General features: G+C 42.0%; 3 protein-coding genes across 5 annotated transcripts in view; 1 reads left to right on the forward strand and 2 right to left on the reverse strand.

Moving 5' to 3' along the window:
- The first annotated feature begins 1,110 nt into the window (after positions 1 to 1,110).
- Positions 1,111 to 3,419, forward strand: LOC119727942 (tripartite motif-containing protein 45-like). The gene is made up of 2 exons (XM_038200021.1): positions 1,111 to 2,568; positions 3,399 to 3,419. Exons 1-2 carry the CDS (start codon positions 1,111 to 1,113, stop codon positions 3,417 to 3,419), a joined length of 1,479 nt encoding a protein of 492 aa, XP_038055949.1.
- Positions 3,420 to 5,865: 2,446 nt separating this feature from the next.
- LOC119727943 (retinol dehydrogenase 13-like) lies at positions 5,866 to 8,073 on the reverse strand. The gene is made up of 2 exons (XM_038200023.1): positions 7,668 to 8,073; positions 5,866 to 6,125 (listed from the first exon to the last, which is right to left on the reverse strand). Exons 1-2 carry the CDS (start codon positions 7,951 to 7,953, stop codon positions 5,866 to 5,868), a joined length of 546 nt encoding a protein of 181 aa, XP_038055951.1. The 5' UTR covers positions 7,954 to 8,073.
- Positions 8,074 to 13,988: 5,915 nt separating this feature from the next.
- The window catches only part of LOC119728379, a 34,245-nt gene continuing 31,935 nt past the window's right edge, over positions 13,989 to 16,298 (reverse strand). For all 3 annotated transcript variants that reach the window (XM_038200597.1, XM_038200596.1, XM_038200595.1), the window contains exon 12: positions 13,989 to 16,209. In XM_038200597.1, the coding sequence (XP_038056525.1) occupies positions 14,401 to 16,209 (1,809 nt within the window). In that variant the 3' untranslated portion in view covers positions 13,989 to 14,400. The remainder of the gene's footprint in view (positions 16,210 to 16,298) is intronic.

Here is a 16,298-nt window from a genome sequence, read left to right on the forward strand (position 1 = left end):
TGGCGGATTGCTCCTGAACCCAGTTACTTCCTCGGACCGGAGACTGACGAGCAGCCTCAAGGCTAAGGGATGCAAGTTCGTTTTGGTGGAAATATACCGCCTAAGGAATTGATTGGCTAACTCTGCTCAATAAGTCAAATAAACACAACAGGACACCTGATTTCGGACCACAATGATTTAAATATGGTTTATTGAATCAACAATTGCCTTATGAATGATTGATAATTAAATGACTTGAGTGAACTTCTTGGACTTGGGGGAACCTTTTATTATTAATTAAACTTGCTGTATGGCTTACTACTCGATGTGCAAGGCTGACTACCTCGCTGTTTGGCTTACTACAAGGCTTACAAACTACAACAGACGTTAAGTTTATTATAGAGGTTCTGAGGTAACAACTTAAGCTGCGGACGATCAACGTGGCTTACAATAGCTGCTGGGGTCGCTAGTCAGCCACACAGGGAACGCAGCCGTATGAAAGCAAGGTCAGTACACGTTCACCGCTATTCACCGTATAGGTGTACACCACAGCAGGAACACCGACACCTCTCCCGATACTTGGCACGCTCAACCACCTTGGCTGATGCTACTCCCAACGCACGGCTTACTTATGTTCTCCGCTACAACGGGGAACTAAACGCTACCGGGATAAGTGCACGCAGCTCGCCGGCAACAACCTAGCGATCTCGGCTCCCTAGTAAGCGCTACCCACGGCACAAAGCCGATCCTAGTAAACCACACACAAACCACAAACTCTACAAAGTTCGCGCTTACCTCTCACTGTTGTCTCCTCGACCGCCATGAACGCACTGACCGTCTAACCACGTGTGTACGTCTCCACAGCACACAGAACAATGCTGGGCGACGCGCAGCCAATCACATCTCTGCGCGCAGTCACGTACACTAATGCTCCACCCCGTGACATTGCTCACTGGGGGGAAATCCCTAAATTGTGCTAGTCTCCTAACCAGCCTACATGTTTTGAACACTTTCGCCACAATACATATGTAAACTGTTAGTGGAGTAACTGAACATCAGCCACTCCAGACCAAGTTAACATGCAAGTTAACATTTAAAAATTTGCTTTCATTCTTATAGAGTACAACTGAGATGGCAGAGGGAGGTGTGACCGATCTAGTCTTGGATGAGACTCAGAAGGAACTTCAAGAATGTCCCATCTGTTACACTGAGTACAAGGATCCTAGGATGCTAGACTGCTCACACAGCTTCTGCCTGAAATGTCTGCAAGAACTCAAACTGACACAAAATAAGGACGACAAGAATATTGTCTGTCCGTTGTGTCGAAAGGAAACTGCCATGACTGAAGCTGGCGTGGACATGCTACCTGGAGGATCAAAGGATGTCAATCAACAGGAACAGACTGAAGGTCAGGGGTTAAAAGTCATGTGTCAGGTATGTGATGAGGAAAATGAAGCCATTTCTCGATGCATGGATTGCAAGCATTATCTCTGTCAAGAATGCCAGAAGGCACACAATCGAATGGCAGTTCTGATGATGAAGGATCACAAGATTGTGGCTTTGACAGAGCTAGATGTTGAGTCTGAAGAAATAACTGAGGATACTGAACTCAAAAAAGTCCCCAAGTGTTTCAAGCATCCAGATCAAGATCTCTGTCTGTATTGTAACTCATGTGAAGTCCTCATATGCAATGAATGCACAAACATTGATCACAAAGAATCCATACATTCTCACATCAGCATCGACCAGGCGGTCAGCAGATGTAAACAAGAAGTAAACGAATCCATATCTAAAACAGAAGAGTGCATTCAAAGATTCATTTCTGCCAACCCCTCTTCAGGTCATTCACGTTTCAGACTTGACAGGATGCTGGTAAAAACGTACTCTCAAATTTCACAGAAAGCAGAGAAGGAAATTGCCAAAATCAGAGATAAAGAAAAGCAACTCAAAACGGAAGCCAGGGACATTGCCATTAAACGAGATACAGAATTTGCATACGCAGAAATGTCTGAGCAGATTGTGGGTAAAGTGAATAAAGTGATGACTACAGCAACGTGCTATGAGATCCTGGAGTCCAAGAAGAAAATGCTGCGGGATTTGAATGAGCAGGTGGAGGTGCATAAGAGTTTGGATATCAAGCATGAGAAATCATTCTTTGGCTTTAAGGAGAGTGAAGAGGTTGGTCAGCTTGGGACTATGCTCTTGGAGGAGAAATGGGAGAAAGATGAGACCTTTTCAGAAGAGGTGTTTGGCAGAGACTATCTACATACAGCAGCATACTTCACAAATGAAATTGCTGTGGTATGCAGTGATAAACTGGTTACACTGGATCCAGAGGGGAAGGTGATTTCTACAAAGACCTACAAACCTGACCCTGATAAACCAAACGAACCCCATGACCCTAATGATGTACAGAAAGCAACAGCTCTAGCCATCAACAAGGATGATCAACTTCTGATCCTAGACAATCCTGCAGTCAAGATCTTCAACAAGGAATACCAGCTCCTTCATCAGTTCCTACCGGGTAAAGAGGCCGGCGTGGACGGCACACCAACGTGTCTGGCAGTGGACAGCAGCAATCTGATAGCAGTGGGTTACAAGGACAAGGAACAGATATCTCTACACAACCCAGATGGTTCCCTCGTCAAAACACTGCCTGCTCCAAAGATTGATGCACATTTGATCTTCAGCAACAAGCGACTTATTTACACCAACAACAATGAGGGTTTGCTGATGGCTGTTGACTTACTCAGCAACAAACTGTTTAATCAAAGTTGCTCTTCTCCTGGTGGGCTGTGTTGTGATGATGCAGGTGATATTTACCTTTGTGAGTCAGGTAACATTGGCCATTTCAGTGCAGATGGCAAGCGCATCGAGTCAGTGTCCAGGTACACTACTTTTGCTTGTTTTGCTGTTACATGTACATACACACCTGCACATAAATTAGTAGTCACAGTAAAGGATTCAGGGTTAGGCATGTTAGGGAATAAAGACAAACCATATGTCATGCATGTGTATCACTTGGTTTGATGACATTAACCAACATGAATTCAGGCAATTGACACATAACTAATAGGCAAGCAATCAAATATTTATTTTATTACAAAAGTGCTATCAGGATCATTACAATTATATAGTAAGCTTTTGAATGCAACTTCACGGACAGGACAGACTTAATCATTTTTGAACCAGATTTTTTTATTGGATTGTGAGAATATGTCTAGTATAGAGTTAGTATACATGTAAATCATACATAGCATTTTGTACCTGACTACATATGGAAACGCTTGTCCGGTTTTGTCTCCAAGGGGCCTACGATATAGTCACCAACTTTTTTGATAAGAACTTACTGTACAGTACAAGCAGCTGTTGCAGAAAGCTAATAACCCTGACCAAATTACTCGCATTTTATTGAACAGTGCACAATTTCTGATGAATGATTCTGCAATTTGAGGTTGGAAAAAACATACGGTCCCCACAGACCATTCCGAGCACTATCGCTGTACATGCATGCACACTGTACTGGTACATTCACAAAGGCCCTCTTTTATGGCAAACATGGCAAAAGCATTCAACAAAGCAATTGTCCCATGACTGATAACAGTGACATTCTGAACAATAGCTGGCATAATGCTTTTGCCATTGAAGGGGCCTCTGTGTTAAAGTGCACAGTGACTGCGTGCTCAGAATAGTTTTTCGTTTGGGGAAAAATGTTGCAACCTGACGCAACTTCAGCGGTTGTGTACAAAGTCTATGGAGAGTCAAGACAATTTTTAAAGTATTTCCTAACTAAATTGGAAATGTTTCTCAGTCCCAGATTCATGTCTTATCATCATTTTTGCAAAGACTGACCTTCATTAAGATGAAGACAAAAAGTGGCGTCAGGTTGCAACATTTTTTCCTTCATTTTTACTGAGCTGGGTTCACACAAACAAAATTGAAAAACTATTATGAAGAAAGATGTGTTTAAGATTAACGACTGATGTAGCGTGTGACATAATGTACAATGTTACATTGTACATTGGTAATTTTGAGTTTAGCATGTAAAAATTACTTTAAAATTTTGTATGCAAGTAATTTGTCTGTTTAACTCAATTGTACGTACACTCTAAATGTATGCCTCTAAAAATGCTGCCTGGTTGAAATAAAAATGTAGAAGACTAGTCTATTTACATGTACATGTATCTGCTCAGTGTTGCTGGACTTTAACATGTACCTATTCACTCAGAATTGGTGTAAATGCAAAACAAGTACATGTACAATTCGGGCGATTCACAATGCCGGGCGCCACCAATAGTTTGCCACGGAGAGTTATTTTTTCCCAGTGCATTGTGGGAGATGGTCGACAAATTCGCAGCGCGGGACATTTGAAATTGTTTGTTTTTTCCGGTCATTAGTTTCGTAAGCGTGTGATTCGAGTATATGTTTGCCCTATTCTTTTCTTTGTACATGTATCAATATGGTGATTTTTGGTAAGGCGGATGAACGCTCTGCCCAAATCTGTAACAAATTAGCTCAAGTGTCTACTGACACTCATTCAAATGGGCCATATTTTGACGACCGTAAACTTGAAAAGTTGACTGTCCATGGCAAACTCTTGGTGGCGCACTGCCTTGTGAATCGCCCGAATTACAAAAAAAAAAAAAATTTAAATGTGCCCATTTGCCAGTCAACCAAGTTTAATGCAACATGAGTAAGTTAATTCATTCCTTGTTTATAGTGGGGGAGTGTACGTGGCCTAGTAGTTAGGGTTCGTGACTATCATGATCAGAGGCTAGGAGTTCGAATCCAGCTGCTGGTCATAAGCTGTGTCCTTGGGCAAGCCACTTCACCCCCATGGGTACTCACATTATACATGTAGCTTGGGAGTAACCTGTGATGGACTCATCATGGACTACATGTAGCATCCCGTCCAGGGGGAGTAGAAATATTCTCAGTCGTTTCATGCTATATGCAACCGGAGATAAACGCCGGCCTGATGGGCCACATTGGCTCAAGACAGACTTTACTTTACTTATTTCTTAGTAAGCCCATATCCAGCAAGGGGGGGGGGGGGAGTATTTTTTTTTTTTTTTAAGGAAATGAATACACAGCATCCCACCCTGAACTGCATGTTATCTACATGTACCTGTAATCCTGTATGTTTGCAATTTTTATTAATTTTTTTTAAATGGAGCCATTTTTGTTGAAACTTTTTACATTTTGCCCCATTAATTGACCGAAAACCTGGACATATTGGGGAGGCCTGGTCGCCTGGACCAGTATGAATGTAGATGTTGAGTCCATTTGTAAATGTGAAGTTGTACTCAATAAATACACCTTAAGCTTTTGCTGGAAAGTGTATGGATTTCAGTTCCACAGCACTCTTCTCTTGAAGCTAAAGTCCATCATTTGCAGCTATCCGAAAAGTAACTGGCGTAATTATTGTTGAAAAACATACTTGGTTGAAAGATAGTAAGGGGACTAAACTCCCTGTGAAATTATTCTTTCTGACAAGCTGTCATTTTGAAGTAATCAACGAAAGAAGGCATTTCCAACGGCGATTCTTAAGAAGCACCGTAGGAAAATTTAAATTAGTAGTTCGTTTTGTTATTCAGCGCAGCGCGCACAAGTATTGGAACGACGCACACGCGCGCGCGGTTGTTGTAATTCGTCGGATCAGTGCGCGACGTTGCGTCTAGCTGCAATTCAAAACAATTCAAAACATGATTCAGTAACTTTTGATTTGAAATTGAAATCTTAGAATGCTGTTTTTCTCGGAATGTACAGCTGAAGCTTAGCTGAAACTTCATCAGGTTAGTTGTTCAGTATCCTTCATTAGATTTTGAACTCTTTTGTTGCTTCAAACGAACAAAATACTCAAATTACAAATGATGGACTGTAGCTTTAAATGTGCCTACCTGCATTATTGATCAAAGTATCAATGTGCGATTCCTCCCGGGTGATTTGCTCAGCACATTTCCGCACGGATTGCAGGCTTGCAAGGTCCAGGTGACGGTACAAGATCTCGGGTCCTTGAGGTACCTTCTGCTTGATCTCGCTGATGACTTGGGCCGTCTTTTCTTCGTTCCGGCAGGCGAGAATGAGACGCGCCCCTCGACGGGCCAGACCCAGGGCGGTGGCCTTACCAATGCCAGACGAGGCTCCTGCAAAATGGAAACGTGGGTTACACTGAACTAAAATGTTGATTAGATCAATTTATTAAATTTGTTATTAATGAACTCAATCATGTCTATGGAAACTTGTAAAAAAAGAGCACCTATCATTGACATTAAAAATTTTTTTTTTAATTTTTAGATAAAAACATGAAAAATCACCCCCAAAAGCTAGAAAAAAAGTTAGTTCAAGTAACTAGGACTCTATGAATCGCCTTTTTTGACATTTGAGGATGGTCGGACTATAGTGGGGTCCTACATGTTGGATCATAAAGTAGATGGCATTACCAATAACCTTTTTTGACCATTTTTATTGTACCCCCTATCAAAATCTTTAGATTTTACCCCAAACCCCTCAAACTGTTCACATACCTTTGAGAAGAGACAACTTTCACCTTCAAATTTTCCTGAATTCAAAATAAAAGCCTCAAACAAGGCATGAGCCACAAGGATATTTCCTGAATTGAAGGTGAAACTTCTCTTTTCTTCCCAAAGGTAGGGGCGCATCAGGCAGTTTGAGGACTGTTTTGGGGGTGAAATTTGAAGATTTTGATAGGGAGTACAAGTAAAAATGGTCAAAAAAGGTTATTGGTAACCTTGATCCTAGGACCCTACTTTCGCCCGACCATCTCCAAATGTTAAAAAGGCGATTCGTAGGCCGAGTTCGGGCGGTCTGTTTTTGACCCAGATATATTGTTCTGGCACTCGAACCGTGGGAACACGACCCACAAACACTGCACTCGGAACAGGATCACACACCACCTACATTTGTATACATTTGTATTTCAGGGTTTTGCAAGAACAATATATATACCCGCGTCAAGAACAGTCCGCCCGAACTCAGCCGTAGAGTCCTAGTTACTCGGACTCGGAAAAAGCCCAATGTAGGTTGATCCTAGACTCCTAGTCCGAGTAATTAGGACTCTACGGATTGCTTTTTTAATATTTGGAGATGGTCGGGCGATACTATCGCCCGACCATCTCCAAATGTTAAACAAGCGATCCGTAGAGTCCTAGTTACTCGGACTAGGTTGATCCCCAGAGTGGCTACACAGCCAAGGAGTGAAAGTGTGTCGGGGATGGCCAAAAGAGGTCTCCTTTTATGAAATTTTTTTCCAACACTAAACAGTCAAAACAGTGCAGATTTGAATGGGGACAATACTGGCACGACTGGGGAAGATAACATTTACAGCTGGAGTGAGAATTAAGGTTTTTATATTGAGGGTGATCAACCATAACTGTAGCTGGCTACGAGCGGCCGGGGTTTCTTCAAATTTGAGCCATTTTATTTTACTCACTGAAATGTAAATTATTAATTAAATATTAAAAAAGTATTAAATCTAGCCCAGTTTTGGGGGGGTCATTTGCAGGCAATATGGCTATAAAACGCAGCATGTTTTGGAGGCCTACAACAAGTTACTTTAATTTAAACATGTACTAGAAAAAAGTATATCAGGCTGTCAAATTTTACATTGTCAACTAAAGTTGTACTCCCTGAAATTACTTCTTTCTGCCAGGCCAGACTTGTCGTACCTGTTATAATTATTGTCTTGCCTTTCATTGACACACTGCTGGAAGCGACTCGGTACCGGAGAACGAACCAGTAATAAACAAAACTCAGTAGACACATCACGGCTAAGACCGAGCCGATGACAACCAGCGCGACTGCCCAATCTTCCAGCGCCATGATGATGCTGTCACCGTTAACATGTCCCGCGTCGTCTGCTCGACCTGTCGGTCCCGGGCACGAATCTCCACTTTCACCTGTGCCTTTGTAAGCTACTCCGTGGAGTGCTTCCCGATCCTCCACACATTCCATTATTGGACAATCGATATTGTAGTTGTACAGGTACTAAAAAAACTGCTGAACAACCTTCATCGCTGCACTGTTCATTTGACTTCGTTATGTAACTTTTCTGTGTGCCGCGCAGTATGCATAATAGGCCGCGCCATGCCACCAGGCACGTGTCCCAAAGAGCGCCCTCCTTCGTTCAAGTACGTACATATGGTGGGTGGGTGGGGAACAGGCCTCAACCTTGGGAGGGGGGGGGGGTGTCTACCCTTAGGTTCCTGCATACCCCTCCCCGCCCCGCCCCGACCAACACAACCCAATCCAAAGACAGTAACCCATACAGAGAATCAATAACATTTATTTTTATTCCTCAAAGGTACACCAACAACCACTCATCCACACAACCCACCCAAATGAACTTACAAATACTTAAACAAAAGAGAAATCAAGTCAAGTAAGTCCAAAAAATATGTAAAAACTGGGACCTTTGAAAAGTAAGTGTGTAAGCAACATCCTTGGGGTGGGGAGAGGGGTTGGGTTAGGGTGGGGTGGGGTTGGGTTGGGTTTGGGTGGGGTTGGGTGGGGCAGGATGGGGTTGGGTTGGGGCAGTTGGGGCAGGTTGGGGTGGAGTGGGGTTGGGGTTACAGAATTGTTGAATGAAGTATTCCACACACAACATATAGAGCCAAGGCCTTTACTTTTAATACACACACGTACATGAATAAGAACATTAATTTGTACACCCCAAGTAATAGATATGCTCCGATAGATATACTTTTTAGAATAACTTTTACATAAACACACTTAATATTAAACAATTGGCTGTAATTTTTTACAGTATGAAATAGAATTGATATCAGATAGAAAGAGTGATTCATTAAAATCATTAGAAAATAAAACATTTCAAACAGCTGCAAACACATGTCATTAGTACAATTTCAAACAATCGCGACACAAAAAATGGGGGAAAACAAAGAAGATATAATTTCAGCATTACAATTAACCATAGATTTTTACAAGACATCTTTCTCCAAGCAAATACGATAGACATTGATTTTTTTTTTATATAAATTTAAATATTTACATATTCACAACACAAAAAAGTACATTATATATTCTGTATTCATATAATACTGTTAGAAGAATAGACTGAATATACTCCATTGTTATTTTCAGTGAAATTTTTGAAGCCAGAATATTGGTTATAAACACTATTCACAATTGTGAAGCCACCATGACAACTGCTAATAATACTCTTCTTTTGTATAGCCATATCAAGGTTCATCTTATTTACAAATATTCAGAATTCCGCAAGCATGAATTATTCTACCACTTGTTACATACGTCACATTTTCACGACAAGAAATTCTTAGCAGAATCATTGAAACTGAATGATTTTTACCGTGGGTTCTTTCTTTTTTTATGGCAATAGTAGATCATTTGCAGCTACCAAAAAAGTAACTGATGAAATTGTTGTTAAAAAGCATTCTTGGTTTAAAGATAGTAATGGCGCTCCCTGTGAAATTGTTCTTTTTGACATGCTGTCCTTTTGAAGAAAACAATTATAAAGAAGGTAAATTTCCAAAGATGCATCTGAAGTTAAAACGCATTTTGTGAAATTTTCGTTAGTAGTTTGTTTTCAACCTGGCAAACCGTGAATGGGTGCACGCAAGCGTTGACATGATGCACACATGCACGGTTGTTATCAGTTCAGTGCGTGACATTGCGTAGCACTAGCTGCTATAGGCTGAATGAGAACGTGTCCCGGATGCTGATTCTGGGTGCAATTCAAAATGTGACTCGGCAACGAATTGAAATTGAGATCCTAGAATATTGTTTTCTCGGAATATACATGCACAGCATTCTCTGAGCTAAAACATACACCGGGTTAGTTGTTAACCATCCTTCCTTAGATTTTGAGCACTTTTGTTGCTTCAAAAGAAAGAAAAATGCACAACCTACAAATGATTTACTCTACCTTTAAGCATACCCACAATGATACAATTGACAGATTTTTTGGGGTCACTGTTGTTCTGTTACATTTTGGGAGCTCAATTTATCTAAAATTACTTCAAATGTGAAAGTGAAAGCATCCATTCCAAATAGCTTTCTCACTTTCTTTTCAATTAAAAAAAGGTGTTTTTTTTATGTAGCATATTTATTTTAATTTTGTGATAATCTGCTCTTACATGTAGGAATCTGTGGAATTTTTTTGAGGAAGGCCATCAACGACATTCTGATTGTGGATCAATGCCAAAGTTGAGTAGAACTTCTACACTTGTATACAATAGGATGGCGTGGACATCAAGGAACTTCTGAAATCTATAAATCTCATTCCCAGACCCATTTTCATAAAACTGAATGGTTCTCGAGTGGGGAGCCTGGAGCCGAAGGCAAAGGGTACTACACATGGCAACCGTTGAAAATGCATGTGTTATTGAAAAGATCTTTTCATTGGCTCGGCTACACCACCCTATTGAGGGAATTCTGGGTTTTGTAAAATTGCTCTCACAATTCTTGAACTGATTCTTATACTGCCTCACTGATCACCTAAGTACAAAAACCAGAGCAATTGTACTGGACAAATAATATACAAAATGTACAAACAAATGAACAAATTGATACGTGGTATCACTCTTCATGATTTTTACATCTGCACACTTTACAAGTATGCCACAATTTGGATTTTTTTACAATAAGATTTTTCATGTTCTTTTGTATACATGTACTCTTATTTAATATTTACAATGTACAAACAAAACATGGTTTGAGGGTGGATAGTCGATATTAGTATCCTGAGATATTGAAAGTTGACAGGCAAGTTCCCCAGGCAAAGCCGAGGGAGCTACTGGTTATCTGTCAACTTCCATTATCTTCAAGTAAACTTGAATCCTCGATCCTGATTGGTCGATCCATGGCAACAGGCCGTGCTACATATAACCATGTAGCACGGCCTCGGTTCATACCGCACTCCGCGTATTCCGCTTTTCTAAGATGCGAGCGCCATTCCGTACAACACGCACGTGCAATAGGATAACTGCTGAAAAGTGCTACAGCGTGCGTGTTCCATCTTTACTGTGCGTCAAGTTTGCTTGAAGATAAATTCGTTATCACGCTCGCGCTCGTGGAACACGGAAAATGTAGTGCGCCTGTGTCCCACAAACCACTCGGCCGTATGTGGGACACAGACGCACTATTTTATTCCGTGTTCCACTCGCGCTCGCGGGATAACTTATAATACCGAGAGGAGTTAATGTCGACTATCCAATTGAAATAAACCATATTTTACTTTACTACACCTCATACATATTCACCACAATTTTGTCGAGTAATGCATCACTGCATCAGTTTTCTTGGCAAAACATTGCTGTACGTGCGTGTGCCCCTATCTTTACACAGAGCTAGGGGGATGTTTGCACATGTGCACTTCCCCCATGCATTAGTTCCATGATTGCTTTGTAGAGCACATGCATAGTACACAAGCGCACGAGTACATGGAGTAGCCCGTTTGCTAGTGTACTTTAACCTGTGCGTGAAACCTAGTGGGCGCCATTGGTAAAGTGCAAAACTAGCTATTGAGAACACGTGATGGTGAATGGACCAATGGGAAATCAGCTCCCGATCATGAATATGTATGAGGTATAAGAATATGGAATAATCCAAGTTCGCCATTGCTATATTGATTTTGGCCGCTGTTGGGATGCTACAGTGTGCAGGGCAAATCACACACACACAACACAAAATCTACTCATCTTCAAAGACATGTTTTAAACCTGACAAAAAAAGGCACACGCGGTGTCAGTTTTCTGTGATGTGCACTTGAGCACAGGAGCATCCAAAAAGAGCATCCCAAAATGGTCCCAGTGTCCCAGCAATGGCAAAATTCCAGCAATGGGAAAATTGGGTTATTCTACAAACGTCTAAATGGAGATATCTTCACAAAGGATTGTCTGAAACATTGAGTTCAATAAAAAACCTACTTGAAGAGGACAATTAAAGGGCATATACAACATTTGCCAACATCAGAAAACAAAACTACCAAATTATCACAAAATACCTTACTGGACTGTTATGACATTCTAAAAGCATCCTGTAAAATCATGGCACCTGGTGTGCTGTCAGTTTCGAGAAAAGTGGTATTTTTGTATCAATTTCCAGCGCTGGTCGGCCAACCAGCGTTGGAAAAAACTGTTTTTTTTTTTCTCTAATACTGCCCCAAATTTACCATATTTAGTTAGTCCGCATTTTGTTTGCAATCAATTACACACCTACGGTACATGTATAAACGGGTACAAAACAGGTACATTGGTTCCCTGACCTTACAATTCCTGTATACTCCATTTCATCATACTTGGGGTCAGGGAACCAGACTACAGTAACAAGACTGTTTTCTTGATTTTTTCCAGCGTCTTCAAACACAAAACTTCAAACAAGTCAGGGTAACAATATTTGCTATAAAATACTAACCCCAAACCGATCCATTTTTTGAAAACTACAGCAAAAGCAAATGTTGTATAGTCACTTTAAGCATCACATATGCCTCTTCAGATTAAGTTTCACTGAGACAATACCGTACCTCAGCTAGTTATAAAAATAGTATCATAATACGTATTGTATCATTAAAATTGCTAAGTTTACATCCCCAATATTCATACTATGTACAATTGTGTGCGTAATTCAGTGAAGAACTCATTACTAGTTGAAAATGGAGATTTTATATCCAAAATGGCATTTTTCACTTCTTAGTTATGTTTAAAGGGAATGTACATCATTGGCTTTCGCTGCAATTTTCAGAAATGAACTATTTGGGGGTTAGTATAATCGATCAAATATTGTTACACTGACATGTTTGAAGTTTTGTGTTCGAAAATGCTGTAAAACCAAGAAAACCAAAAATGTTCAAGTAGTCTGGCTCCCTGACTCCACTATAGACGAAATGGATAAAAAATGCCGGACAATTGTAAGGTAAGGGAACCAGTCTAGCTGGCCGGCACCCGTTCATGAACATGCAACCAATAGAAAACAACATTTGGTCTGAAAAAAAAAAAACCCGGTAAATTTGGATGAGTAGTTGAAAAACAGTTAGGTTTTACAAAAGTACCATTTTTCTTGAGAATGACTTCACACCAGGTGCCCTAATTTTACAGGGTGCTTTAGACTGTCATTTACCAACATCCTAGTAAGGTATTTCGTAACAACTTGGTAGTTTTATTTTTCGATGTTTGCAAATGTTGTATTTTCCCTTTAAGTAAAGAAGCCGGCGAAATTGCTTTTGGGCAGCCAGAAGAGAGCAGGATTCTTAAAGGGAACAGAATGAAGTGTATCGCATTTTGGAAATAAACTCTTCTCAACTTTTTACTCAATACACAGGGAAACTCTTCATATATTTTTGGTCAATAGACAGGGTTTACCTGAACCGTGTGTATGCATACAACAACCACAATGACAACGTTACGGCCAAAAAGAAAAATACACTGTACATGTAGGCCACCACAGCACAATGTACATGTACACCCTGGTATCTGAAGAAAAAATGGTCGATATAGATTACCTATTTTTTTTTCAATTTAAAAGATAAAGGTACATCATATGTACAGTATGTACACGTGCCTACAAATCTTATATATATGTTTTAATCTTATATACACCTGTATATAATATATTAACACGTACACTAAGAAAATATTGTGTATGGTAAAGTGGGGTCCGCTCATAAGTCCGACGCCTCATAAGTCCGACAAAATCGTATCCCCCAACCAAATAAAGGCCCATAAGTCCGACGCCTCATAGGTCTGACACCTCATAAGTCCGACACCTCATAAGTCCGACGCCTCATAAGTCCGACGCCTCATAGCTCCGACACCTCATAGCCCCGACGCCTTGAATGCTTCGTTTTTCCGACGTCGGACTTATGGGGCGTCAGACCTATGAGGCGTCGGACCTATGAGGCGGAATAAATAAATTTTATGCCTCATAAGTCCGACGCCTCATAAGTCCGAAATTTTGGACTTATGAGGCGTCGGACCTATGAGGTGTCGGACTTATGATATGGACCAGATAAAGAAACAAAAAACTTTTGAATTAAAGATACTGTCTGTGCTTTCCAACAAATTTATTCTTTTCTATGAATGCCAAGTTTCATTTTCTATTTTGGTGTGTTTAATCCTCTGAATAAAGGCATTGACTTTAACACACTAACATACACACCTAAAACTAATCTGGCCCATACATTACCAATTCTGATGGGGATGAGGTAGGAACCACTCTAGCCTGCGAGAAATGATCACCCCAGGCCGAAAATAGTTCAATATATGTGAAGCGTTTATATTCACATCTACATGTGTGTGTACAAGTAGAGGTGCCAACTTTTTTGGTTTCACGTCTCACTCAAAGGTGAACAACTTTTGTATTGCTATCAAAATAGCAATTTCATCACAAAATTCACATTCCAAACCTTTCTGTAGCTGTTACTGTTCAAGGTGCGTCCTTCGTACTGCTTTTTATCATCTCTCGCAATTGTGCCTCGGTAACATAGTCACTGTTCGTATCATGTGAGGCATCGTTCTTCAATCCATTGCACTTTGTGTTTGCCGCTTTAGGCACAGCCCACTTGGCTACCTCATCTGGGCTGACGTAACTGCCCATTTCAGAATCTATTTCACCATTGCAACTGGTATCCCCAGTGCCAGAGTCGGCCGCGCTGCTAGCTTTGGTCAGGGATTGTAGCTGGTCTGGCGTGACGTAAGGACCATCATCCACAGTTGGATTAGCACATTTGTCGCCGTTTGCGGCACTGGCTGAGGCTGGTGGAGGCAGCTGACCCACGGTGATGTAGCCCCCTTCACCGTTAGCTGTGCTGGAACCAGTACCAGGCTCCCCACCAGCAACAGCCGCCTGATTTGCCCTGCCCTCTTCATCCGATGGAGAGGAGCGTTCAGAAACGTCACTGTCATTCAACATGAGAGGCGTGCTCTCACTCAACGAATCCCCATTGCTCAGTGAGACGGAGGAACTGCAGTCGCTATCTTGACTGGGATGACTCTCACACACAGGCTGAGGTGAGGCTGCATCTGGAAGTGGATTCGCCAGCAATGGCTCAGCACTACCAGACAGAACACAGGTGTTCAAGACATATGGCTGGATGTCATCCTGTGAACTGTCTGGCGAGTCCAACGAGCTTGGCGCTTCGACACTTTGGTTTGGAGGGGACAGAAGCCGGGAGTGGCCAGGCAAACCCTGCACTGGATTCTCAGTGGGATCTGTGTCACCCCTGGGTTGTGTGGGAGAACAAGATTCCAACAGTCTTGGAGTTGTCCTGCCAGAGGGGTTAGGTCTCGGAGATCCGGACCGAGAGGACGGAAGTTTGGGAGACGGAGACAGAAACAATCCCTGCTGGACGTAATTTCCAAGGGTATTGCAAGGGTCGTCCTGAGCAGCTTCAAGAGACTTGTCATCAACAGCACAAGGATGAGAGTCACTAAGAGATTTGGGGTCATGCTGACTACCTGGCAGGTTCTGACGAGGTTGGTCCCTTAATTCCTGGCTCTCTTTCCTTTTCATATCGATGTAAGAGGAACCATGGCCGTCATTTTCAGGAAAGCCAGGATGCTGGGACAGGTTCCCAGATCCTCCTTTGACATTGCCAATACCCATGACAGTGTAGGGACATTCAGAAACATCTCGAGGTAGCTGCTCCAGGTCTGGTCTGTTGGCACCATCTTGTGGTAATGATTCTGGCCTGGTTTCCTGTGCATCCCCTAATCTATCCTTCCCCACTCTTTGGCCGTCTTCGCTGATAGGGGTTAGCCCTCCATCTGTCATGTTGGAGTAGCTGGCAGCATCTTCCTCCCTCAGATGCATGTAGCTGCCACCGCTGCGGATACTTAAAGCACTGTCTTTCCAGCCACCATAGTGGTGGGAGTAATCTCCCGACGGCTCTTCGCACTTGTCAGGCTCCACCTCCGGCAGGAATGGGTCGTCGCTGAGAAGGGCCTCTTGCTCGGTCGGAGCCAGCGAGTAGTTCTCGTTGACCAAACTGTTGGTCCTCCTAGCGCTTAGCAGCGGGTGTTTGCGCCGGTTCTCCAGGGGCTCCAGAATGGGTTCTTTGCTCAGGCCCTTGTCAATGACAAAGCCATTGGTCATGACTCCATTGCAGCAGGGATCACAGCTGTCTGACTCTGGAGTCAGATCCACGAACAGGGTAGAGTTGATCAACTCATCGTAACTCTCTTTCTCACGGATGGGGCCCCGATGGGGACCTCCATATGTGTACAAGTTGTCCGTCTGTAAACAAAAAAAGAAATTTAAAAATGTACTTTACTTCTGAGGACCCTTATTTGATGTCTTCTTTTGTTCCAGTTGTTTGGACTTTT

This window comes from Patiria miniata, unplaced genomic scaffold (genome assembly GCF_015706575.1).
Source record: "Patiria miniata isolate m_02_andy unplaced genomic scaffold, ASM1570657v1 HiC_scaffold_20, whole genome shotgun sequence".
Classification (NCBI taxonomy): domain Eukaryota; kingdom Metazoa; phylum Echinodermata; class Asteroidea; order Valvatida; family Asterinidae; genus Patiria; species Patiria miniata.

What these genes read in the sequence shown, in the direction of transcription:
- LOC119727942 (XM_038200021.1), top strand. Translation starts at nt 1,111, where the DNA reads ATGGCAGAGGGAGGTGTGACCGATCTAGTCTTGGATGAGACTCAGAAG. An exon ending in ACAGCAGCAATCTGATAGCA is followed by an intron (nt 2,569 to 3,398) that starts GTGGGTTACAAG and finishes TTTATTGAACAG; the next exon opens with TGCACAATTTCTGATGAATG.
- LOC119727943 (XM_038200023.1), bottom strand. Translation starts at nt 7,953, where the DNA reads ATGGAATGTGTGGAGGATCGGGAAGCACTCCACGGAGTAGCTTACAAA. An exon ending in CAAGACAATAATTATAACAG is followed by an intron (nt 6,126 to 7,667) that starts GTACGACAAGTC and finishes TCCATTTTGCAG; the next exon opens with GAGCCTCGTCTGGCATTGGT.